A 25,716-nucleotide genomic window follows, 5' to 3' on the forward strand; every position below is an offset into this window, starting at 1 on the left:
CTGTGTTTACGTATGTGTAACGTAAACCTGAATTCTCGGCATTATCAACTTCTTTCCAGGAGGTGGCGCCAAACAAAAAGCTAATTTCACATTCACTGGTTTCGGGCGTCAGACAAATTAAAAATCTATTTATCAGTCATATATAACAAAATATGTTATCAAAACAGTCTTGTCCAATAACATGAGATGCAGACACACTGGCAGCTGTGTTTTCTCCGTTACTGAGTATTACTAATGTTATGCTCTGTGTATGAGATCTGGACTCCATTAGAGGAATCTGTACTGCCACTTAACATCTTCCCTGATCTTTATGGTTTCACATACAGCCTTTGGAGCACGGTGTAACCCCACCCCCTTGTTGTTTCTTTGGCAAAACCTCTAAATAGAAATCTCAAACGTTCTCTATGCGTCTGTAAGATTATCTACATCATTTTTTATAAGTACATAATTTTATACATATTTGTTTCACCACAAAATATTTTTTTAGATCTTTATTTAGATTAATCTGGTCCTCCAGAAAAAAAAAAACTAAATAAAAAGAAATAATTATTATGAAAGCAAAATCTTATTTTATAATAAATAAAAGACACAATGACAAAGATGTTTAAAAACACTGTGATTTGATGTGAAAGTGTCTCTTAATAAGAGTGAAGAGGTAAATGCAGTCCAGTTAGAGAGGGGCAGACACCAGCCCTGCAGGACCCTGCCCCAGAATCTGCCCAGCTACACTGCTCTCCAGGGGCGTGAAGCCCAGTTCCTCCACAGGGATGCCAAAGGCCTTTAGTTTGGCCTCGTATGTCCTTAGCAAATCATTGTGAGCCTTTGGGAGAAAACAGGTTATTAGAACTTCATCTGTATTTATGAACTTTCAGCCAATCTTGGTTTTGTTTTTATATAACAATAATTTACACCTACACACACACACACACACACACACACACACAAGTGATAACTGGGGGACTGTGGTACACACACACACACACACACACACACACACACACATACACACACACACACACACACACACACACACACTACTGATTACTGATCATTTAAAAGCAAATGTTTCCTTTTGACAACAGACTACAAAAATCTAAATGAAGCATGACATTTGTTATATCACCTTTATCTTTTAAATGTTGAAATCGGGACACATTATATGGCTATGCTCATTTTAATTATATTGAAAGTTCAGATGCTAACATTTTTTTCCACGACTGTGTATCATGTCAAGGGTGTGAGTGACAACATACCTTACAGACACGCGCTAGTTCATACTGCAGATCTTTGATAGCACTGTTTTTAGAGTCCAACACTTCCTATAAGCAAAAATAAATTAAACAAAACAATTAATCGGAACCCAAACCAGAACTATATTCCAGTCCTATAATCAAATGGAATCACACAAAAATGTTTTAGGAATTATGATTATGTATGAATATTTTCATTGGATTTTGTACAAATCAGATAAATCTGCTAAATCCATTACTATAGCTAAACTCATTTGTAGCTTTCATGCAGGTTTCATGTATTCGACTCCTTTATGAATTTATAATCATGGCTCCACAAAGTCCACACACGTGATTTCAGTCTCAGCCTCACTCAGGTTTGAATACGCAGTCGTACCTCGAGTTTGTGAGTGATGGCGTTGAGGGCAGAGTGGTCTAGATTAGAGGCAGAGAGAACCTCGTTGAGCTGGGCTTCTTTCTTTTCCAGTGTGTTTGTAAGCACATCCAGCTTCCTCTCAAGAAGCAGGTTCTTAAAGCCACTCTTCTGCTGCACCTCCTGGATGGCCTTGGTGAACTTCTGGTACAGTTCGTCACGCTCCAGCTGCACCTAAGGAACAGGAAATGGCAGTAGCCAATCCGAGCAAACTACCATGTCAAGCAAGTTTCAGTGCAGGTGACACATTAATCTAATGGCACAAAAGCACCATGACATGTTCCCTATGTTAAGGTGCCAACTAAAAGCACAGCAAAATCACAGCATCTATATCCAGTCAGTGCTCCCACTCACCTTACTAAATCTCTGCTCAAGTACTTCATGCTCCCATTTCAGGTCCTTCATCTCTTTGTCTGCCACCTTGAGGCGTGCTTTGGCTCCCTGACAGAGAGTGAAATAGGCCCACGTCGAAATTGTTAAAAATTATGACTGTTTTGCACTCAAGTCCAGACTTGGTGCCATACCCAGTAGACATGTGACATGAGAATAAAAAGATTGCACAACACCTTAAAGGCAAAATCACCATTTAAATACAGAACAACAGAATAATAACAAACGAAGCAATAACAGCTCTAGGACGGCATGTAGTACAGAGTAAACCTAAAAGAGCCTGTAAAGGTTCTTGCACCCACGGCCAGCGAGGCCTTGTCCTTCTTGTAGTTGACGAGCTGCTTCTGGAGCTCCGTTACGTCCTGAGTGGCCTTCTGCAGGGGCTCCGTCAGACGCCTGCTCTGCCGCTGCACCTCGGCCATCTCCTTCTCCAGCCTCTCCTCCTTTTTCTTCATCTCCTCCAATTTCTCCTGAAGCAGAGCCAGAGGAACGGGGAGAGGAGAGAACAATCACGAGTCGAGGAGAGAGCCACGAATGAGACGCGAGAGAGCCAGAGGTCTGAACAGTTAAGGTTTGATTTAACCTTAACTGGCCATCAGAGCTAGTTCTCTCTGCCATACCTTAAGGGAGTTGATGAGGGAAAAGTTGTTAAGAGTAATGTCGTTGTAGTAGTTCTTAATTTCGCTGAAAGCTTTTTCGTGGTTCTTCATCAGTGTGTTTATATGAGTGTTCTTCCTTTCCTCTATCTCATGGATTTCAGTCTTGCGTCTCAAGTCCTGCTCCTGACGCAGCGCCTGCATTTTCTTCTCATATTTAGCTTCTATTTCTGCAGGACAAGATATATAATATCAGCATATTCCCTGCATAAGAGCAACATAGCAAATTCCCAGAGTGCAGAAATACATATTTTTAACCAAAACCACACAAACAGGAAAATATTAAATATGACAAATACCACGTCGTGCAGAAATAAAGCTGAACATCAGATTTCACAAAATACAGTGAAAGACACAGGTACGATTAAATATACCTCGTACTTGTCTCTCAAAGTCATTCCTTAACTTGGTAATTTGCTCGTCGTGTTTCTGTTAAAAGAAAGTACATAAACATAACTAAATCCTCATTAGGAGACACAGTTCCAATTAGCACACTGCTGGAGAATGTGAACAGTCATGTGGTGCTAGGTAGCAAACGCCATCCTGCACACACCAGCTTAAGAGTCTTGAGCAGATGCTCATCGGAGAGCTCCTTCTCTTTGTTGTCCACTTTCAGAGAGCGTATGCCTTTGCGCAGCTCCGTCTCCAGGTCAGCGTGCTCTTTCTGCATGAGTTTTGTGGCAACCACTCCTTCGGTCTTCAACTCTACAATGTTGTTTTGGTGCTCGTACAGCAAGTGTTTCACCTTCTGCTTGTACACCTGGAAAACAACAGACCAAACGACAAATACGTCCAGTCAGGAATGACCATGCATGTGAATGTGGAGCCACAGATGGACGCTCCTCCTCGTGCGTCCCCATACCTTGATCTCAACTTGATGGCGCTCTTCAGCTTCTTCCATTTCTCTGTCCCTGTTCCGTAGATCAGCTTTCTTTTCGTCCAGTTGCCTTTTGGTGATCTCCCAGAAGGTGTGGATCTTATCCCTTTCCAGCTGGAAATAGTTACGCTCTTCTCTCTCCCTGTCCAGCTCCTCACGCAGCCGGAGAATATGTTCCTCCAGCTAATTAAGGGGGAGAACAGTTTCCATGACGGACTCCTCAACTCGGTGGACGTGTAGTGATAACCGCGATGTTTAGAGGAACCGCATCGCTGCCGGTTCAGACGTTTGGACACTATCGTTACATACTCACCTGCTCCTTTGTCATCTCTTCCGTAGAAAGGCCGTCGACCACCGTAGGGGTCCTGCCCTTCGCGGCTTTGGCGCCCTTCTTTTTCGGAGGCTGAAATATTGCAGGTTAAGCGCTTCATTTGCACATATCATTTAATCAGTCTGGCTAACCAGCTAGCATTATGCTAGTCTATAACTAACCCTGGTTAGCAGAAATGCTAAAGTGGAAGCTTTTAGCTAGCTAGCCGTTATATTCATACTTACCATGTTTTGATAAGAAGAAGTACACAAGCAATACGCTTTAAAGCTAAGTAGCTAAATAGTAGGTAGGTTAGTCAGCTCGCACGGAATCACCAAGTGGTTTGTACACAACAGCGTCATGGCAACGAATGCTCAAATGTCGCGATACGAGAATTTAAAACATCGGCAGCGTTTGAGCATCGCAGATTCACAATATTAACTTATTGAAAAAAAGTTTGATTATGTATTGTATTATATGGTGTATTAGTTTGTGTGTATAACTATAGAACTGCACATAGTCAGTGCCATTTAATTGTCAAGTCTTTGCATGAACTAAATGTAATCAATTGAGTTAATGCTGAATGTAACATGTAAAGGCAAGTCGCGACAACGGAAGTTCAAAACGCTTGATGGTCACGTGATTCACGGAGGCTTCAGATAGTTCCAGGAAGTTCAATTTGAGCGCATAAACACAGAGACAGAACTGCGATTTGAGGATTATTGTGAACATATAACGACCAACTTTAGGCTAATTTTAGAGCACATTGCTGTTTAATGCTTTGATTGTTTTATAATTGTTATATATTACGTTCATTTATATATTTAGAGGGACAGGAAGGGGTGAGAAATTCAGATGAGATTAATTTTCTAACATTCATGGTAATTTCTGTAATCCCATGGTATTGGTGACCTAAGTAATCTAAATGACTAATGTACATTTTCTGACAGAAGGAAAATTTTCTTTGACTTCATTGTGCAGAAATATGCTTTAAAAGGGTACATTAAAACACATTACATTTACATCCAGACAGTATATGACATATTAAAATACATAAATTATATATATATATATATCTTGTCTTTTTAATACACACTTATTTACAGCAATTAATTCATTAAATAAATCTCTAATAATCTCAAATATGAATATCATGTCAAGCAGTTTTTCTGGGTCCTTTCCTCCATGTTGTTTGTGTAGTGTCCACCATGGTTTGCTGTGTTGCATGGGGATGCTCCAATCGAGCAAAAATGTATGGTTTCCCCACTGATACTGAGAGGAGAAAAAAATGGTTGTCTCAACTAAGCAGGAGCAATCTTACCCTCACTAAAGATTACAACAGCAAATATATATGTGAGGTAATCATCAAACACTGCATTTGCACTTTTCACAATAAACACACTATTGGAAAGCTTAATGCCTGATTTATTAAAATACAGAATAGTGAACAAAAAAAAATCTAAGACTCCAGACAGACTCGGGTGCAGGGTGAGGGTGCTATCTAGTTGCAGGCTCCATTGAATCCCCTATGGTTCTTTGACTTAAAGAGAGAGAGGAGAAAAAGACAGGAGAAAATGATTATTATGAGTATTGATGTGATATGAATTTGAACTTGTTGCACATCCTTGGTTGTTTTTTATATGTGTAATGAGTGTATACGTATCCAGTAAGTGTTCTCTAATACTGTGTATTCACCCACTATGGAATATGTATATGGGTAGACAAAACTGAGTTGTCATGTGTGAGGAGTAAACTCACATCACTCTGCAGGCACATTTTGAGGCAGACCAGTTCATCAAAACCAAACAGGGCAAGACTAGGCTGAGAGCAGATGCTGTTCCCACCATTTTTGTGCATCGCCCCGCACTCAGAAAGAGGAACCCCCCTGCACTACGATGCACCACTGGACCTGTAAAGACAGGGCCCATAGCTGCTGATCACAGCTATAGTGTTGACACAGGTATAATAAGTATGAACTCCTAATAATTATATTATTTCTTTAAGTGATAGAATATTTAAAACTTAATCACACTAAATAGTATACGTCTTTTATATCCAGCAGTTTCAAAAACTGAGGAAATACGTTAATAAAATAAAAAATAAATAAATAAAACGAAATAAAAAGGAAAATAAAATAAATAAAGGGATAAATAAATAAAATAAAAGGAAATAAAACGTTAGTTGGTACTCCAAAATGGATATCCTAATTTCACCTCCTCGACCCAACACACTCTACAATCACACTCAAATGTTATATTTAAACAATACTTATAGCTACCCCGCAAAAACATCGCGTTTAGGTGAAATGGCATTAAGAGAGGAATTTACAATTAATAGGCTGTCGGTCGTTAATGTGAAATCTCGCTAACCGTATTCGCGTTGTCTTAGCATAGATTTAGTTCCCTAAATCTGCTTATTAAGAGGTGGATAATTCACTAAAATGCTTTAATTCACATTTTAATGCACATGCTAATTTGATTCTGATGTCCTTATAATACACAATCTGATTTTTTTAAGCGTACTAACCTGTAAAAGTGTATCACAGATGGTCCACTGCTCCAGTTTGACTGCGCTGCTCGTATTTGCTGCTAACTTCCGGGAACTATTGACAGGCTCCACGATCCGCCATTGCTGTAAAAAACTGGTCCATTGGAGTGAACGGAGTTGACGCGACTCTCTCTGCAAACCGAAGGCGCTGTAGCCCATCTCTCATGTATGGGCTACATGTAGGTCAAACTGTCCCCTAGAGGGCAGCTGGAGTCTGTTACTTATGCTCGTCAGCCTACAACAAGTTGAACAATAGAATAATTGCCCTGGCATTGTTCAGTCAATCATTACAGTGCTTTCTCTGCAGAATATAGTAGGCAGTGTTAAGAGTTTGTCTTTTGCATTGCAACCACAGACTCTCTATCTGATCAATGATAAGGTCATTCTAAGAGTAAAAATCTCTCATTTAATGAGCCATTACAATGCTTTTCAGAAATGGAGCCTGGATCACTGAAATTGATACAAATCTATTCAGAATTAGTGATATAAATTTGACTGACAGGTCACAGGACATTAACGCTGAGATCAACTATTAATATTTTAATTAATTTGAATATTTAAATCAAACGCACATAAAAAAGAAACAATTGAAAAAAATAAACAATTTGGGAGATCACTGATTCCTTTGAGTTAACACTTTTATCTCAATATTTTCTCAATTCTCAAATTCTCAGTATTTTCATTCTGTGATGTAATGGCTTGTTGTATTGATAGTTTACTTTTTTTTCTGGATCGAGAGTTTTCTGCTGTCAACATCATCCTTCTTCCGTTGTTGTTGTTCTTCTTCTTCCTCTTCTTATTATTGTTATTATTATTAATATTATTATTATCATTAATAGCCAATTGAACATAGTCATGAACAGAGAATGTAAGCGGTTTGGCTGACATCATCAATATTCTTGATATGAGCTTCCCTCTACATAAGACACTGAACAGTGTGAGTTTGATATGTGTATACACAGCATGCCATATTTGCAACATGTATATCTGTAATTTTAATATCCAAAAAGATTTCAGGCTGCTTGTCATTTTGAAAAGAGATTGAAATGTCATGCTATAAGTTGTTATGATTATTTGTTTCTCAGTGTGTTGAATGTTGCTGAAGTCCAATGTCTCCCTTAGACACCCACACACAGTTTCATCCCATTAGTACCATCCCATTATTTTAGTACACAACATCACACCAACACATCACGCCAACATCTTTGTCCTGTTGTGCCCTTCATGCTCTGCTCAGTCTGGGCAATCGGCCAGCATACCTCGCATGTCCTGAAGTATACCTCGCATGTCCTGAAGTATACCCTGCATGTCCTGAAGTATACCCCGCATGTCCTGAGGTATACCCCCATGTGCATGTTTGTCTTTTAGCCTCTTTATCTCCAGATATGTTTGTATTCTGCATAATGCACCAGTTACTATCCACTACCTACGGAGCAAAGTGACTGCATGATTTGCAGAGTTATCCCCCTCTTCCTCTCTCACTCCCCAGCTCCCTCCCTCTTCTTGCTGTTACACTCTCCCTCTCTCCCCCACTCTCCCTTTCTCCCACTCTCCCTCTCTCCCTCTCTCCCACTCTCCCTCTCTCCCACTGTTCCACTCTCCCACTCTCCCTCTCTCCCTCTCTCCCTCTCTCCCGCTCTCCCTTTCTTTGGCAGTGTGGGGGCTCCGATCGCTGAATGGCTGGGAGTGTGGTGGAAAGGAGGATCAGTAGGGATACAGGAGGGAGAGAGAAACAGAGCAGACGAGAGCGCCGCTCGCTCGTGCTTCAGTGCAATCTGCTGCTCATGCTCTCTCTCTTTGTTTCTTTGTTTCCTTCTGTCTGTCTGTACTCTGAGTGCTCCACGCCCATGTCGCTGCTGTAGACAGCAGCTGCTGATCCTGGTTTGCTGGATGGAGGCTCAGGGAGGGGCAGGTAGCCCAGGTAAGGACCCTCTCTCCTCCTGACTCATAATGTCTGCTGCATCTTTGCTGAACTCACTGTCTCTGAAGGGTCAGTGGTATAAATGTCATTTAGAATTTTGTGTACCCTGGGCCAGATGGCCCATCTATTTCCTACATTTGTGGGATCTATTTTCAGAATGAGTAGAGGGAAAACTGTATCAGAAAAAAGGCAGACATTGTTGCCAGCTTGTGTCACTACTGGGCATCTTTTAGGAACATTTATAATTTCACTGAATCGAACAACTAGTAGCATTATCAGCAGGTGCATTTCTTTACCCAGCAGTGTCATTCTGAATCACCTTATGTAGGGCTCTTAGGCTCAGAAGTCTAGTGCCTCCTACATAATAAAAACTCGTTCTGGCTTGTTTTAATGTCATCGGCCATTTCTTGTCACAGTTGAAAAAATACCCATTTGAAAATGAACAACTTGAAAACTCTGAAAATCGTTACATTTTATGGAGCATTGATGTTAACATTGTGTAAAGTGTTGTTTTGGAAGCAATTACCAAGCTGACTGGCCGGTAGGAGGGTCGTGTCAGGGTCAGTCGTGCATGAGCCGCTGTGGGTCATGCAGCCGCTCGCTGCTGTTTCAAAGAGAAGCCTGTCTCAGCCCATTCTACTGTAGCCCACAGTGAACCACAGTGAGGATAACACAGATTATGGTTATTGTGGAGGGCAGAGATTGCCTGAGGTACTAATCCAATCTGCCTGTGATCTCTTCTGAGAGAGAGGGAGGCTCTGTAAGCAGGTGAACTCCTAGATTTAATCTTATCGTGCTGCCTTTTTTAACCCTGCAGTTTAAGAATAATGTGCTGTTTATAAATACTCAAATAACTTGAATGAGTAGTCAGGTAACAGAAAGGTAACAAACCAAGTGGAGTTGCTTCAGAGAGACTGCTGTTGTAGACGTGACATTATATGTGTAATAGCTGCTGAAATGTTTTCAAATAATAATTATTTTTAAATCTAAATTTTGAATTGCATCACCAGTGGTCAACAACGTCATTACACTTATTGCCTGTAGTGACTGGGATCTGTACACACTTCTATTGGTACATGGAAATGTGTTTGGCTGTGGTAAAGACAGAGCAAAACTATCTAAGACCCATGAAATTAAAGTGTCAGTGGACACAGTTAGAACAGAGGAGGTGTAAGAAGACTTTTTAAATCAGAAATCCACAACATAAAAAAAAATGTGACAACCACCATGGCAGCAATATGTGATTTACATATGAAATGTAAAATTTCATTTCATTTTTAGTATTTAAACGCAAGAACATCACCTTCCACACAATGTTAAATCCTTAGTACAAGCTAATAATATTCTGAATTATGTCTAAAAATAATTTTAATAATAACAGTGGTAAAAGAAGCGTATAATTGTTCGACTGCTTTTGGAAGCCACTGCCATGCTTGCGGGGTCAGTTGGTGAAGACTTCTGGCTTTGCCATCAGGAGACTACAGTGGAGCCCAAGTGCCTCAGCATGTTTTGATTACACCGCAAAACTGATTGATTGATGGCCTGCTGCAGGTCTCAGTTCCAGGCTGAAATCAGAATCCATCTTGTTTTATCCACTCAGGCTCTGTCCTCAGATCAGCAATGCTGTGAACAGAAGTTTCTGTGAACAGAAGATTCATAGTGAGGCGATACTTCACTACTATTATGAGTTCAAAGTCTCCTCCTCTCAATTTTAGACAGATTTGGCTACATAAAAAAGTTTATACATTGAGTGACCATATTTCAGGGTTCCAAGGCATTTTTGCAGGTATGTTTCACTTACAGATCTACCAAAAGATTGGAGATGAGACTGCTGCACCATAAAGACGTTAAATGCATGTTAATGGACACAGGTCCCCCTGGGAGGAGTGAGTGATGCCAGACAGGACACTTCACTCCTGCTGTCCTACACCTCCTCTCTACAGGGCAGCAGAACCACTGAGGTGGTGGCAGTCCAGCCATGAGAGAGAGAGAGAGAGAGAGAGGAGAGTAGAAAGAGGAAAAACAGGGGAGATCAGAGACCCAGTGAATTTGAAACATACATTATGTTGTATATCATATATCATATTCCATCATATTTCATATCATATTTTGCATTTTGTTGTTGATTAAACATGAAACTCACCATCATTTCTGCAAATGCTGCATAGTTGTATTTCATGCCCAATTAAAAAGGCAGTTGTGTAAAAAGGTTAAAAAAAAAAACATAATTTTGATGCCAAACTCAATGGTGGAGTAATTTTCTATTCAAGGGATCTAGAGGATGTGATGCAATGATTCAGGGATTATTAATAAAACATTCTGTTTTGGATTTTCAAGGATAATACATGAAAAGAGGATAGCCCAGAAAGAGAATAGATGGAAGATAAAATTCCCACAACACCCTCCAGCAAAGAATTTTAGGTGCAGGAAATTGATCTCAAACATGAGCTTTGTTTCTATTTCTACTAAAGCGAGGATTAAATGTTAGGTTTTATGTTTCAAAGGCACTAGCCATGATATTACCACAGTCCTTCTTACATACAAGTATTTTCTTTTCATACTACATGTAATCATACTGCATGTAATCATAGTGATGCTTCCGAGTTGCAGTACACCAGTTGCAGAGGTGTAAAGAATTCCCTGATCATTTGTGTGATTCCGTAGCAGATCCCAACACAGATGTTCAGAAACTGCTGAAGCCCTCCAGCTCAGGAGAACTGTCCAAAGAGCCGTCCCATCATGCCATGGGTGAAGACGAGAGCTGCACTTTTGGACACATCTCAGGCCTGCTGCATGTCGTGGAGAAAAGACGTAAGTGCAAAGATAGAAAAAAGGATACAAGGGGGTTCTGCCATGTTGACGTAATGCACATCTTCACCCTGGTGGAAAACACAAGCCAAACAAGCCAAAGAACAGCGAATACAGCAGGGCTGCTCACCAGCACAGACCATCTGCTTCACTACTGTAGGACTGATTCAGAACAGATGTTGGCCATTTTTAAAAACAAATTTACATCACAATGTAAGAGTCTTGGACTATATTGTACTGTCAGTGGAATACTTTTTAAATTTCTTTTTTCAGATTGTCTGAACAATCTGAAGGCTATATAATGGAATAATGAGAAAAGGAAAGTTTTTTTTTAGAAGGGTGTCACTAAATATAGACCACTTATAGTTTAATATTTATTTAGTTGTTTTCCTACTTGGCAGAAAGCAAACGTCTACAATAAGACAGATGCTGTGCAAGGAGTCTCTCAGGCCATTAACCAGCTGGAAGCGCATTCGTTTGTCATGGCTTAACAAGACAAGTAAACAATTTTAAGAGCGCAATTGGACAAAAGCAAACGTGGTACGGCACACTGGAGTCCTTGAGTCCAGGCGCATGGCTGTATCAGTCACACCGGTGCCTTGCAAAATCCCCTGAGTCTTATATTAGAAAGGCAGAAGAGAAGGGCTGGTGGCAGGAGGATTCTGTAAGGCCAGACCCAGCTGGGTGGGATTAATCTGGGCTGGAGCCTGTGGACAGATCTCCTCCCTCCCCCACTGATCCTGGGAGACTTGCCTTAAGGCATTGCAGGCTCCAGCCAAATTTGTACTCACTGTCCACTATGACTTGTTCCCCATGCCCAGGACTAAAAAGGATCCATTGTGTGTGGATAGAAGAAGCACACTCTGTCTCTGTGGTACTGGGACCAAAGGAACCGTTGGTACAAGGCAGCCTTTATCCATCGAGTCTCATAACACACATCCAGGCTAGAAGGAGTGCAAAGCCCCCACTGTCTGATCTCACTCTGGATGGATCGGGACCAGCACCTGCCATGCAGAGTGAGAGAGAGAGAGAGAGAGAGAGAGAGAGAGAGTTTAGATTTGCAGCTAATACTGCAATACCCACAATTCAGAAGGTTGCAATATGCAAATGAGCATAACAAATATTCTAGATTAATAAGCATTTACATTAATCAAAAAGAACAAATAATTTTGGTTAATATATTGCAGTTATTAACACAGTCCAGTCTTAAACCATTCCATGCATTCACAGTATCGATGTAGTGTCTATGTAATATTTGGATCTACATCATGTAGCCCTACTACAAGATTTACTGAGATTTATAAAATATGTTGTACTAGTATGAACTACAAATAAAATCAGCAGTGATGCATTGAGTGTATTCATAACTTAAACAACAAGGGTGAAATCATTTTCAATTATTTATACATTTGCTGATACAAATACATTTTGCTGACCTTTTCCTGAACATGTGGCTTTCACTGGTTTTCAATGAATACCAATCAGAGTCAGTGCTGCTGGGGAAACTGATGTGTCCCCTTTATTGGAACTGTCTTTATCTGTAAATGATCTGCTGTGTGGCTCTTCACTAACTCACTAGCTTGTCCTGCGTCTCTGTTCCTCACTACTGGCTGGTGGAGCTCCATTGCAGGGTACTGCAGTGTAAAGTTACGGCCAGAACTCCCATTGAGGCAACCAAAGTCTAGCCAACCGGACACAGTGTTCTCCCTGAAGAAGTCTGATTTCCCACATCGTCTTCTACGTCTTCTCTATTTCATCAGCAGAGCATGCTCAGAAGCTGCATGCCTCAAACAGTCTGAAGCAGGCTGGACCAGAGCCTGGTACCATGGCTACCATGTTACCGTGGCACTGTGAAGCTGTGTAAGAGGATGTGCAATAGCAGATCACTGAAGCATATAGCTGTTTTTTTTTTGTTGTAACAGAAGATGAAACACACAAACAGAGCAGAAGAGATTCAAATTACAGTCTGCAAAAAAAAAAAGAAACTTACAGATTAAATAGAATTTACAAGTAGCAAAGCAGAGCCCAATAAAACACTAAACAGATGTCAGTAAGGGGCACAGAAGTAAAGGTGTGTGAGCAGTGTGAGCTCACGCAGAACATACTCTTTTGTTCTGTTTTCACTCACAATTTGCTGTTATGGGAGCGGACTCCATTTTCCACCTCCCACAGACCTTGCTGGGAGGTAAAATGTGTTACTGATCAATTATTCAGGGAGAGGCGGGGGGGGGGGGGGGGGGGGGGGGGGTTGCTCAATGACAAATAAAATAAACAATTTGGTGGCAAATAGGAGCAATACCTGTTTGCAAATGTGTAAGAAGATAAATAATGCTCTCATTGAATCTGGATCTTAAATCGAATTCACTCGCTGCTTTTTCACTCTTCACTCATCTTGATTTTTCGCCACTCTCTCTCCTACCCCCTCCCGCTTAGTGAGAGACAGCCGTGGGCGAGTCTCCTGGGAGAGCTCATCTAGGGGTGTATCTCCCTCTCTTTCTTTCTCTCTCTTTACAGACATGCACACCCACACATACTGGCACCCCCCTATGCACACTAAGGTGTAACCCATTATAAAGAGCCTCTCCCTCCACATACTAAGAAGTCCCCGTTCCTAAAGTGTAAACGTTGTGAAATTATTACTGTGTTGTTACTTTGTATAATAACTGGTACAAACTGAGATTATTTGTGTCTCATGCAGGCTTTCAGACATCAGATGTTATGTTGTTAACCTGCTGTGTTGCAGGTTGTTTATCACATGGTTCATGGACACTTTGCTATGTTAGTTGAATCTGACAATAAAGTCAGTAGAGTGTTGGACAGCTGACTCTCATTAATATTTAGGCTAACATGGATGTTGCTGAAATGTCTTTTTCTATTTACGTGTGATAAACACAGGAGTGTTTATCTCCCTTCTACTGGTAACATGTTCCATGTTCAACCATGAGTGCTACATTACCTCCACTGCTCAGTCTAGCCTGATCACCTCAGTGTGGTTGAAAACAATACCTTGATCCTCAGCTGACATGGCGACTAGTTCATACAAGATCATAACCACAATGAGGAATTTGCTAAATGCAGGACTACATGACTACTAATGATGCAGCGGGACCATGTCACAGGCAGATGACCGAATACAGCCCAGTGATTCCTTACCATTTTCATATTCATTATCATAATTGCTGCCCTCGAGGTCTCAATGGCAGGTGGCTACTCTTTAGTGTCACCCAGTCATAGCAAGACCTTCACTGGGCCACCTTCAATGCAAAATGTTTTTTGCTAGCTTATAAATAGATATATGCGTATGCTACTGGATCATACTGGTACCCTCAGCAAAGTAATGTACATGAAACCTGTGACTCCTGTTCTGTCTCTGATCCACACTGCAGGGGATGAACATCTGTTAGGTTCCTTCAGACACTGTCCTCTTGTCTCACTGTCTTTCTGTCTACCTGTCCTCCTGTTACTGTCTTTTTGTTTCACTGTCCTCCTGTGTCATTGTCTTTCTGTCTCACTGTCCTCCTGTGTGACTGTCTTCCTGTCTCAAGGTCCTCCTGTGTCACTGTTATCACTGGTAAAGATGACAATGAAAACATTAGAGCCGCCATATGATGCTTTGATGATTCAGCTGCAACCACTAGAAGTGTCAGTGACTGTTGAAAGGTCTGTTATATGTCAGTGAAGTCTGCCTGCTCTGTAAATGTTATTTAATGATGACCGACCTGCTGCTTTATGGGTGATCAAGTGGTCTTTTAATTTCAATAACTCACAGCAGAATCATTGTACATAGGATTTTAATTGAATAAAACTAGCAGGTTTACATTTCATGTGGTTTGGGTTTATGTTGTGTTGGCAATAGTAACGATCCTGGATACTGAGCAACCTCTTCTGTTCTATTAATTCTCTCTCTTATAGATTCATTTTGTCTTGGTTAAAGTGTCATTGATTTTTTATCAATGCCACCACTATATTTAACATAGCCATGCTGAGAGGGATTAGCCTTCAGCATAGTAACAGATGAGTCCAGAAATAAAGGCTCTCGTTCAACCTCTGACTACAACAGGAAAGAAAAGCCGTATTAATGCTGAAATATGTCCTCTATAGGGCACAACACCTGCTTTGCATTCTAAAGCTGATCCACAATGGAACAGCACTGGGATATAAAGACTTGGGGAACCCACATCTGTGTTTTCTTTCTAATTGCATTAGACTTGCTCTTTGTGCATACAATGTCCATGTTTAAAGTGTATCCTATGAATACAGTTTCAAAGTCCTGTTTACGACTTCATTTTGCCAGACTTTCCCCCCTTTGTTATGTAAAATGGGTCATCCTCACTTTGTGAAAAGCTTATGTAAGCTTTTATTCTAAGCAGTCAGAAAACTGAAGCCCCTCCCACACAATCCACATTCTTGCTTTCTCACCGTCTTTGAGTCTGCGCAACCTAGCGAGCTAGCGAATGAAAGCCAAACATAATTTGTCTTTGGGACGGTTCTTTTAAGGACACACAGCTGCATTGTCAAACTGAAAACCTGATAATCATTTTAGTTCATTCTACATGTACTAAAACATTAAACCAAATCAATTATTTAAAAGTTTTCTAAATGTTTAATACAATATAAAACTTCAGTAATATAAATTTTTTCATGTATACAGTACATGACCCAACCAAGATGGGCTGAAAGCATGAGGGATCTCTGAGGGTATTACAGTTCAGCTGAGCCTGTTGAGTAGGTGTGGCAGGACAGAAGGAGACCAGCCAGGACAACAGAGACGAGTGAACCTGGATATGAGTCAGTAGAAGGAGCTGTAGGAGGAGTAGGAGGAGGAGCAGTAGGAGGAGTAGGAGGAGGAGTTGGAGGAACAGTAGGTGGAGCTGTAGGAGGAACAGTAGGTGGAGCTGTAGGAGGAGCAGCAGGAGGAGGAGTTGGAGGAGCTGTAGGAGGAGGAGTTGGAGGAGCAGTAGGAGGAGCTGTAGGAGGGAGAAAGGTGGGAAGAGGCAGGAATCGATGTAAATAACCCTCCGAAAAAAGTAACAGCAAACACTTTAAAAACCTTCCCGCTTAATGAAGTGTGTGCTGGATCATGTAGCCAGGAGCAGAGTGGAGCTCCTCTCTCTGTTACCCATCACCAGACACCCAGCTGGGGCGCAGCGCTCCTCACTGCCCAGGGCCCTACTTTAATGATTTGGGAGATGCTGTTCCAGACTAAATACAAAAAGAAGCTATTTAAAACGCTGTTTGCTTATTTCACCTCCATTTTAGAAAAACAAAGTTCACCAAGAGTACACCAGTGTCTAATCCACAGTGGCTATGTCCTTTTGCAGAGCCCTTGAGCAGTGTCTCATCCCTGGAGGTACACTTTGACCTGCTGGATCTGACAGAGCTCACGGACATGTCCGACCAGGAGCTGGCTGAGGTCTTCGCTGATTCAGATGACGAGAACCGCAATGAATCACTTGGAAGTGAGTGTGTGCATGTCTCTGAATGCAGCTCTACCAAACAGGAAACTTCATCAGTGAGTGACAGGAAGAGACATTTGGGAGGCATTCCATGTCACCACCAGAGTGTAACATCACTCATTTGATTAAGAGATACCAAAGACATCAAAGTGAGATCTGCTTTTAGATGGAAAAATGCAAGGACAAGAACCTTATAAGTGCAGAACATCTGATGGACACTTACACTAAAGTAGCTGTACAGGGATCTCCACCTCAGACACCAGAGGAGTACTGATTTAGAAACAAAACACAATTCTAACCATCTCACAGACGGTTTCAACATCTACATCAATAATCACCAGTAGATTAGACAGCAGTAGATTTCATTAGATTTCCATAGTACTCATTTTCCTCTGTAAGCTCTCTCTCTATATATGTACACCATATTTTCTGGACTATAGAGCGCACTTTTTTTAAAAGATACAGGTCGATGGCCTGTCTGCTAGGAATTGCTGCCTGACACACCTCCACCAATGCCTTGATCTAGTGTGCTTTCGATGCACCCCTGGGCATGAGCAGGTCATTAGCTGGGGACCACCAGTCACAGATGTTTCGCTTCTTTAACCCCAGTACATCTCATGGTGGTGGAGCGATGGCAGGGATCCCTCCTTGCCACCCCCTGCTGATGCCCTAGTTGTTAGTGCCTCACCCCCCATCTCTCCTCCTCAGCCACAGCCAGAAACTGCCCTTCTCGGCCTCCTCTGCCAGTTCCCTCATGGCTTTCCGACGTCCAGCCCCACTGCATCTAAGGTTGTGGAGCAGGCGAGCTGCTGAGGACCCAACAAAACCCCTACACCCTATCTCAATGGGGTATGTGATGGGTTCCCAGCCAGCCTCTCTGCATTCGGCCGCAAGGTCTGATTATTTGGCACGCTTGCGCTCATTGGCAGCTTCAGTGCCCTGCTCCCACGGCACAGTGAGCTCCACCAATAGAATGGTCTTGTGTGGCGCCGACCACACGATCAAGTCTGGGCGGACTGACGTCTACACAATCTCCCTGGGGAACTGAAGTTGTCTCCCCAGGTCGACCCTCATGGTCCACTCACTGCCATGAGAGGGAACCTAATGGTGTTCTGCCTCAATATAAGCCGCACCTACAAAGTTTTTTTAATGTAAAATGTTGTATAAGCCACACCGGGCTAAAAGCCGCATACATCTACTGAACTGAATACATTTAACCGGACTGATCAGTTTCTGAACAGTGCCTGTAGCATTTCATGTGCGACAGTTTTGGCTTTCAGACGGTGTTGTGCCGAAGTCCGACTCCCCTCGTTTATCCACGCATAAATACGCTAAAGATTATATTGTCGAATTACGTTTCTATGCATAAAACAAGAGCTAGACTTTAATTATTCATCACAGCAAACGGCACGGCATTATCTATGTCCAAAGACACAAGAGTGTTAAATATTTTAAATAAAAAACACTGGCTATACCGAAGTTCACCTCTGACCACATGACTTCGCAGTATTATGTCTAAATATCTAGTTAGGACAAAACTAGAGTGCTCAATGGACTAAGTTATAATCACTGTAACTCCCGAATATCATTTGTAGTGTCTTTATGCGTGTGCGAATGAGGGGAGTCAGAATTTGGCACAACACATGTTGGTTTGAATAAATTTCTCCGTCGTGCCTGCTGCTTGCATGTGCTAAATGAAAATGAGTACTTTCTTCTTTGATTTACAACTTTGACCTCCCACCTGATTCACTTTCTGCTCCGCCTCCTGACGGGTGAAGAAAAGTCTACAGAAAAGCCACACCTTAGTATAAGCCACATGGTTCAAAGCGTGGGGAAAAAAGTAGCGGCTTATAGTCCAAAAAATACGGTGTGTGTGTGTGTGTGTATATATATAATATATATATATATATATATATATATATATATATATATATATTCTTTTAACTATTAACCACTTCTCTTTAACTGTTGCAGTTATATTTTGTCAGCATTTCACTGATGGAACAGTAACAGAAAATTGAATTGAAAGAAACAGCTTTTGATAACTGATAATTTACCACTCAATATCAAATTCATGTCTGTTTTCTTTTAAATAGATGTTACACCTATAAAAGAACTAGCCCAGTACTAAAGACATTATTTGTCTATTTTTTAAACAACCAGATCGAGCTTACTACTCAAGCCCCTTGTAAGACAGGGCATGGTGCCAGGACCCTGGGGAATGTCTAGGAGCTATAAAAAGAAATACTTCCCATGTCATTGGGCAAAGTCACTCGGTGTGATGATGAGAGAATGTAGCCACACACGCTTCCCTCCTCACAGGCAGCATATAAACAGCACAGATAATAGCGCTTTGTCCAGTACAGTATGTGATTGTATGTGAGAATATGTAGGCAAATGTGGGTCACTCCAGTGTCACCGTACGTGTCTTGACACATGCTGCTGTCACTGGGTTTTTTACCCCGGCTCCCCCCGGCTTCCGATTCGCTGTCAGATTGCCACCCCTTTAATTGCCCTCCAACCTCCTAAACGCTTTTCCTCTAATAGACTTACTAATAGAGGGGGGAGATGTCGTTTGTAAGCCTGTGTAGTGCCACACTAAACTGTACAAACTGAATTATTACCCTGAGCAATGTGATGAGGATACACCACTGCAGAGGTGAATTATGGACCACAGCTGCCATGACTACACGTGGTACCATAGTACCCAAAACCGTCATAAAAGTTTCTGTCCTACACATCCAGACAGACTCACTATTTCTGGCTGCTACAGGCAGTTGCTGCTGATGGGGAATTTATTTGACCATGGAGCCTGTTGGGATATCCACACCATTCCTCTGTACTGGTGTGAAATGGCGGTGGCATGAGTGTGCTGGGATGGTGACGCACGGTCCAAAAATGGGAGAAGCAGACTGACACATTTACAGTACTGAGGCTCTTTGAGAAGGAGTATTAATCTCAATTACACTACACTCAACCCCCATTAGCCATGCATCATCCTCTCTGCCTCTGGCAACCCTCCAACATTAGCTTAGGATTAGCATATACTGGCACTATAATGGGATGCAGAGGTATACTGTCTATTTTTGCACATCTTTCTAAAAAAAACAACTGGTAAAACAAACTGAGGGTTTTAGTGTAACAATCATCATAGTAGCCTAATGTAAACTCTTGGTACTAATAATGGAGCTGCAGTGTTTTGGGGATCTATAGTCTGCTGTAAAGTCTAGGATCTGTAGTGTGGTATAAAGTCTGGGATCTGTAGAGTTGTGTGAAGTCTGGGATCTGTAGAGTTGTGTGAAGTCTGGGCTCTGTAGAGTTGTGTGAAGTCTGGGATCTGTAGTCTGCTGTGAAGTCTGGGATCTGTAGTCTGCTGTGAAGTCTGGAATCTGTAGTCTTTAGCACCCTTCATAAACCCCCAAGTTTGCTTGCTGCACTTGATGCATTATTTCTCCTGGTCCTGTGAGTTATGGTCACCATTAGCCATCTGTGACTGCATCTCCATACATCTCTGAGCCTTTTCCCTCCAGACTAAACAAAGGACTCTGCACTAATGCGCCATGTCTTCTTACTCCACGAGAGACCAGATGTGTTTCGAACGAAGCCGTTATAATTTGCCTGCTCCTGCCTGCACAGGTGCACCAGCAGGAGCACGGGTGGAGGAACAGGAGGTGGAGGCAGGCTCAGAAAGCCAAATCCGCCCACTCACCGGGAGCCGAGCGCTTCACATGACATTTCAGAACAGCACTAGGCAGGCGGGTCATTGTCAAACCTGTTGTTTGGTAAACGGCAGTTTTATTTTTTGCACGTTTTATTTTGGGGTGACTATGACTAATGTTTTTAGTGGAGAGGCACGAGAAGGGAACTGCAATCGTCCTGCAGCTCCTCCTGTCTCAGCAGGACTTGTAAGACACGTTGGTCCAGCTGCGGGACCACGGCACCGTGGATGGGTGCGAGAGTGACCTTGTCTGGGACGTACCCCACACAGGGCCGCGTGCAACCACGCCGGCCCTCCAGCCGGGCACAGCCGGACTCAAGCTGTTCAACAGCTGTCAAGCTCTTCCATGGATCCTGTGCTGTTTTACACCGTCTCTCTCATCTCAGATGCCTCCGACTGCTCCACTAAGCTTCCGTGCTTATGACTTATTTCCTGAAGGAGATTAAAAGTCACTGCGTCTTTACTTCTACCACGTCACCCAGACCATGTGAACTGAAACAAACTGATCAACTGTTGATTCAAATGTATGGTGGTCAGACATTGGAGAGTACATGCTCTCAGCTTACCAAATCTACTTCACGTCAAATCTACTGTACTTCACGTCAAATCTGCACTGGGTCGCGACACCACTGAGGAACTCTGGAATCTAGCTGGAATCTAGGCTAGTTTGAATGAATGTTCTCCTTGTGCCAGACATCTTCCTAATGATCAGCTTAAGTGTGAGATCTCAGCCAAGTGAGTTCAGCTGTTGTCACGCATCTGCTGAAATTCTGTAGTGTTAAACCAGCTTATCATCAGCATCTGCTGAATTTCAGTAGTGTCAAACCAGCTTATCATCAGCATCTGCTGAATTTCAGTAGTGTCAAACCAGCTTATCATCAGCATCTGCTGAATTTCAGTAGTGTCAAACCAGCATCTGCTGAATTTCAGTAGTGTCAAACCAGCTTATCATCAGCATCTGCTGAATTTCAGTAGTGGAGCTGAAAGGCTGTTTGGCAAAAACAGGCAGGGCAGAGGAGATTAATTCATATTCCATTCTGCCCCTGGTGTGAATCGGGACAGAAGAGCTCAACAGGCTCTCTCCAGGAGCAAGGCTGTGTAGTGTAAACGCAACACTCCACATTATTTACAGCCAGAATCTCCGCACAAGAGTGCTCTCCAACTAGAGAAACATGGACATCTATGCACATGACCAAATACAAACCAAGCCAAAGTAGCACCATTCTGTTGGTTTCTGAATGGCATTCTGACATTGAGGTTGTAACAGTAACATCATTCCAGTTCAGATCCAATGCTCTATTAGAGTAACCTTTGGTTTAAAGATTTCGAGAAATATTAACACTTGCCATGCAACAAGAGCATAAGTGACCTTCAGGTGTGCAAATATCAACATAACTGCAAAACTGAATGACAGCTGAAGCATATGTGACCTTCAGGTGTGCAAATGTCGACACGTCCTGCATAACTGAATGACAGCTGAAGGACGCAGAGTGGATACCGATATACACACAGAGGATGGCAGGAGGCACAGAACAGGGAAAAGTGAGAGGTGGCCTGTCCATATGAGACATGGCCGCTCCAACATCCATATTTATTAGCTGTCAAATATCACAAGAGCAGAGTGTACTTGAAGCAGGGCTGATCTGAATTCAAAGCCTTGCATGATCAACCGTCACCTGTCTAAGCACACACACATGCAAAGAATACAATGATATTAAAGCCCAAGATGAAAGAATATTTATCACTTGGAAATCTTTTCCCAAGATAAACACACGTTAAACACTATACACAAACCTGCCTGACTGATCAGGTCTGTGTATTATGTTAGTGTCTGTTCAGAGAGCAATAAAGAACCAGGTTTTAACACCCAGGTTTTCTCTCATAAATCTTTAGCAAAATCGATGAGTGGTTGTAGGGTAAGGCCTATGACAAAGAGAAATACAACATTACCTAATTATGTAGTGATTTACATTCACTTTTGAGTTTGTTTTTTTTTTACCTTATTTAATTTTAGTATAAAAATGCAGCTGAATCCAGTTTGCATGCTTTGTACATTAGTCAAGAGGTAATTGTATGGTGTCAGTTTCTTCTGATTCACCATGAATGAAAACTAGCAATAGAACTGGCTAAAAAAATATTCATAGGCATCTTGCTGAAAACATTTTCAAGCCTGGGACTGAAAATTCCCCAGTGTACAGCGCCATCTTATGGCGAAAAAATGCCAAAGCTTTTCCATTTCTAATTGGAGCAGTAACTCAGCTGACTGAATAATGGTAAATTTATTACAAATTAATTGTACTTAAAAGTGATTAGGTAAGAAAAAATCAACAAAGTGCAATCAACTAAGAACTTGCAACAACCTTTGTAGTCCAAATACACATCCAAAATATTTATGTTAGTGCCCTTATAACATTGTTTACTTTGAGACAACAAATTTGTAAACATATACAGTATACAGTAAGTGTGATAGAAGGGTGTCGGCTAGAATGAAAGGAAGGATCTATAGGACAGTAGTGAGACCTGCTATGTTGTATGGACTGGAGACAGTGGCACTGACAAAGAGACAGGTGAGGGAGATGGAGGTGTCTGAGATGAAGATGTTGAGATTCTCATTTGGAGTGACGAGGAAGGATAAGATCAGAAATGAGTTTATTAGAGGATCAGCACATGTAGCATGTTTTGAAGATAAATTTGAGAAGCAAGATTGAGATGGTTTGAACATGTACAGAGGGGGGAGGAGAGGTATATTGGTAGGAGGGTCTTGAGGATGGAACTTCCAGGCAAGAGGAGGAGAGGTAGACCTAAGAGGAGGTTTATGGATGCAGTGGTAGAGGATATGAGAGTGGCTTGTGTGTCAGTGGAGGACACTCAGGACAGGGCCAGATGGAGGAGTTTGATCCGCTGTGGCGACCCCTAAACGGGAATTGCCGAAAGAAGAAGAATACAGTATACAGTAAGTTTACAGTAAGGGGGGTTTGGCATACAGTGGCTTCAGGACCCTCAGACAGAGAAGGCAGCACACACACACACACACAGTCAAATGTCCAACAGCTCACATGTGCTGCCACATCACCATTTCTCCAGTCAAAAAGCAGGATGGCAATAGTCAGATATTATAATCATTTTTATAAATCTCAAACTTCATACTACTGGAATGCAACACTGCAAGATGTTCAAATAAGTGGGGGAATGCAATGAAGAGAAAGTACATTGTTCTGTTTTTGCTGAACCCTCTGATACACATGGATGCTCCAGATTCAAGAAACTGAAAGGGAGAAGCACAAAGACAGAAAAACAGTAGAGGAGTGTGTGTGTGTGTGTGTGTGTGTGTGAGAGAGAGAGAGAGAGAGAGAGAGAGAGTAAGAAATTCTCCTGAGGTGCATGAACTGTAGACCTTTGCCTGAGGGATGAGCCAACAGGTGCTTCATCCCCATATGCGGTCCTCTAATAACCAGGCTATGATGGACAGTGTGTACAGTATTAGAAAGAGATGTCCAATCTGACAGTGCCCTCCCATGTCCTCTATGTCCTCTCCGACGGGTGAGAATGGAGCTGACCCGACTTCTGACCTCGTGTGTGTGTGTGTGTGTGTGTGTGTGAGCAGGCCAGCACAGCCACCCCCCCACGCTGCACCGGGGCGGCTACATGCGCTCCCCCTCCTGGACGCGGTGTGGCAAGGCTGAGCAGCCGCGAGACAGGAAGCACCACAGCGACTCGGAGAGTACAAGCTACCGCAAGCCCAAGCAGCCCTGAGAGCGCCACTCCCAACCAGGCCGGATCAGAATGTCCTGGGAGAAACACACCTGACATTACTGGGACACGCACACACACACACACACACACACACACAAACTTGAATGATACACAGCCACGGTGCCAACATGCTCCTACTCTCTACCTGCTGTGTGCAGATGAACTGTCATGTAGGCGCTAGTGGAGCAATAGACTGATACACGTCTCTCCAAATCTACGTTGTCAGACATTTTACTTCCTGTTAAGGGCTGCTGGTCATCTGGACTTTATGGAGACGGGTTTGGAAGTCTTCTCTGATTTATAGAAAATAAATAAAGGGGGGGGGGGGGGGGGTCTTCTGTGTTGGAGGAGCAGGCCAAAAACTCACTGCCGTGTACTTTGTTGCCTGTAGAGGTAACAAGGTGAACTGCCATTGATGAGCAATTGTGAAAAAGAAATGCAAGAACACACCATTAGCAAGGCAAAGGAGGACCTATCAGAAAGATCCTTCAGTGACCATAAGACAGACCCAACTCAAGATTTTCAGCAAACATTTTTTCCAACGTACACCGTGTACTCCATAAATAAATGTGAAATATAACGTCCAGTGGTTGCAAAAATACTAGTTTCCAGTCAAGTGCTGAACTGAAAATGTTCCGTGATGTAAGGATTTATTTAATTAGCTTTTAAATTAAAAACCCTGTCAGATTTCAGCCCTATACAACGTGAATCTCTCAAGTGGTGCTATTCTTTACCTACGGTCTTACCAATATCAGATATTAGCATTTTATTATTGCCAGTCACCAGTACACTGAATGTCTATTCTTTGATTGTGGAGCCTCTGGTATCCTTCAATCTAAAGGCCTTTTCATATTCTATGAGACACCACAGCGGAAAAACGGTCCCACAATTACTGTCTTTAGGGGAGAACACCAACAGACACTGGACATGCCCACCACTGCCATGACATCTGAAGATTGGGCTGCCATGGGAAATGTCCTTATATAAAATTTGTGTACAAAACCATAAGAGGCAAACTATTATAAAGTTTACAGATGTATATAAAGCACAGAGAGATTTGTATATGTATCTCATATCTGACAAATGCAAAACAGGTCAGAATATGTCTCGCAACTTTACACTACAGTGTACAGTAGACTATTATGACACAGGTTGTCTTTTTATTATAACACTGGACAACAAAATCATAACTTCATTTTGCTTCCCAAACTAAAATAGATGCTCCTTATAATGCATTTTATGCTGAATTCAAATGTTTTTTTTTAGATCACAGTTTTTAAAGTGACATGGCAATTATATTTTACATTAATTCTATTTTACTTATTCATTCAAAAAATTGATTGTTATTGCTCTTCTCATACTTACAGGTGCACGTGTAAAACATAGAGGCTATGTTGTGCCACAGTTTGGTCTATGGAACCAGAGATCCACTTTCCCCATCATGACTTTTCCGAACTGTACATGACATGAGTATACTGGAGCAGAGGGCTATGGGGGCAGAGAAGTGCTGAAAGTACATTTAGATTAAGTTTTCAAAAACACATAATAAACTTATTTTTTGCAGGAAGCAAAATCATCATTGACCAGTGTAAGCGGTTTATTTCACAACTGTGAAGGC

General features: G+C 42.0%; 2 protein-coding genes and 1 long non-coding RNA gene across 4 annotated transcripts; 1 reads left to right on the forward strand and 2 right to left on the reverse strand.

Moving 5' to 3' along the window:
• Nucleotides 1-531: 531 nt before the first annotated feature.
• drc4 (dynein regulatory complex subunit 4) lies at nucleotides 532-4,279 on the reverse strand. The gene is made up of 11 exons (XM_076992556.1): nucleotides 4,141-4,279; nucleotides 3,899-3,988; nucleotides 3,571-3,768; nucleotides 3,262-3,468; nucleotides 3,083-3,137; nucleotides 2,673-2,878; nucleotides 2,355-2,522; nucleotides 2,017-2,103; nucleotides 1,627-1,836; nucleotides 1,254-1,319; nucleotides 532-820 (listed from the first exon to the last, which is right to left on the reverse strand). Exons 1-11 carry the CDS (start codon nucleotides 4,141-4,143, stop codon nucleotides 671-673), a joined length of 1,440 nt encoding a protein of 479 aa, XP_076848671.1. The 5' UTR covers nucleotides 4,144-4,279; the 3' UTR covers nucleotides 532-670.
• A 1,024-nt stretch (nucleotides 4,280-5,303) lies between these two features.
• On the reverse strand, nucleotides 5,304-6,883 carry LOC143495925 (uncharacterized). Its single transcript, XR_013125596.1, has 3 exons — nucleotides 6,422-6,883; nucleotides 5,654-5,838; nucleotides 5,304-5,435 (listed from the first exon to the last, which is right to left on the reverse strand). It is a non-coding gene; the product is annotated as an uncharacterized LOC143495925 (long non-coding RNA).
• Nucleotides 6,884-7,887: 1,004 nt separating this feature from the next.
• LOC143495899 (dysbindin domain-containing protein 1-like) lies at nucleotides 7,888-25,681 on the forward strand. Of its 2 annotated transcripts, none has more exons than XM_076992562.1 (4): nucleotides 7,888-8,363; nucleotides 11,031-11,174; nucleotides 16,493-16,630; nucleotides 23,950-25,681. In XM_076992562.1, exons 1-4 carry the CDS (start codon nucleotides 7,889-7,891, stop codon nucleotides 24,096-24,098), a joined length of 906 nt encoding a protein of 301 aa, XP_076848677.1. In that variant the 5' UTR covers nucleotide 7,888; the 3' UTR covers nucleotides 24,099-25,681. The 2 variants fall into 2 exon arrangements, with proteins under 2 accessions (XP_076848677.1, XP_076848676.1); XM_076992561.1 differs by having other exon boundaries at nucleotides 7,902-8,363; nucleotides 11,028-11,174.
• Nucleotides 25,682-25,716: the final 35 nt, after the last annotated feature.

Source organism: Brachyhypopomus gauderio, chromosome 2 (genome assembly GCF_052324685.1).
Source record: "Brachyhypopomus gauderio isolate BG-103 chromosome 2, BGAUD_0.2, whole genome shotgun sequence".
Lineage (NCBI taxonomy): Eukaryota > Metazoa > Chordata > Actinopteri > Gymnotiformes > Hypopomidae > Brachyhypopomus > Brachyhypopomus gauderio.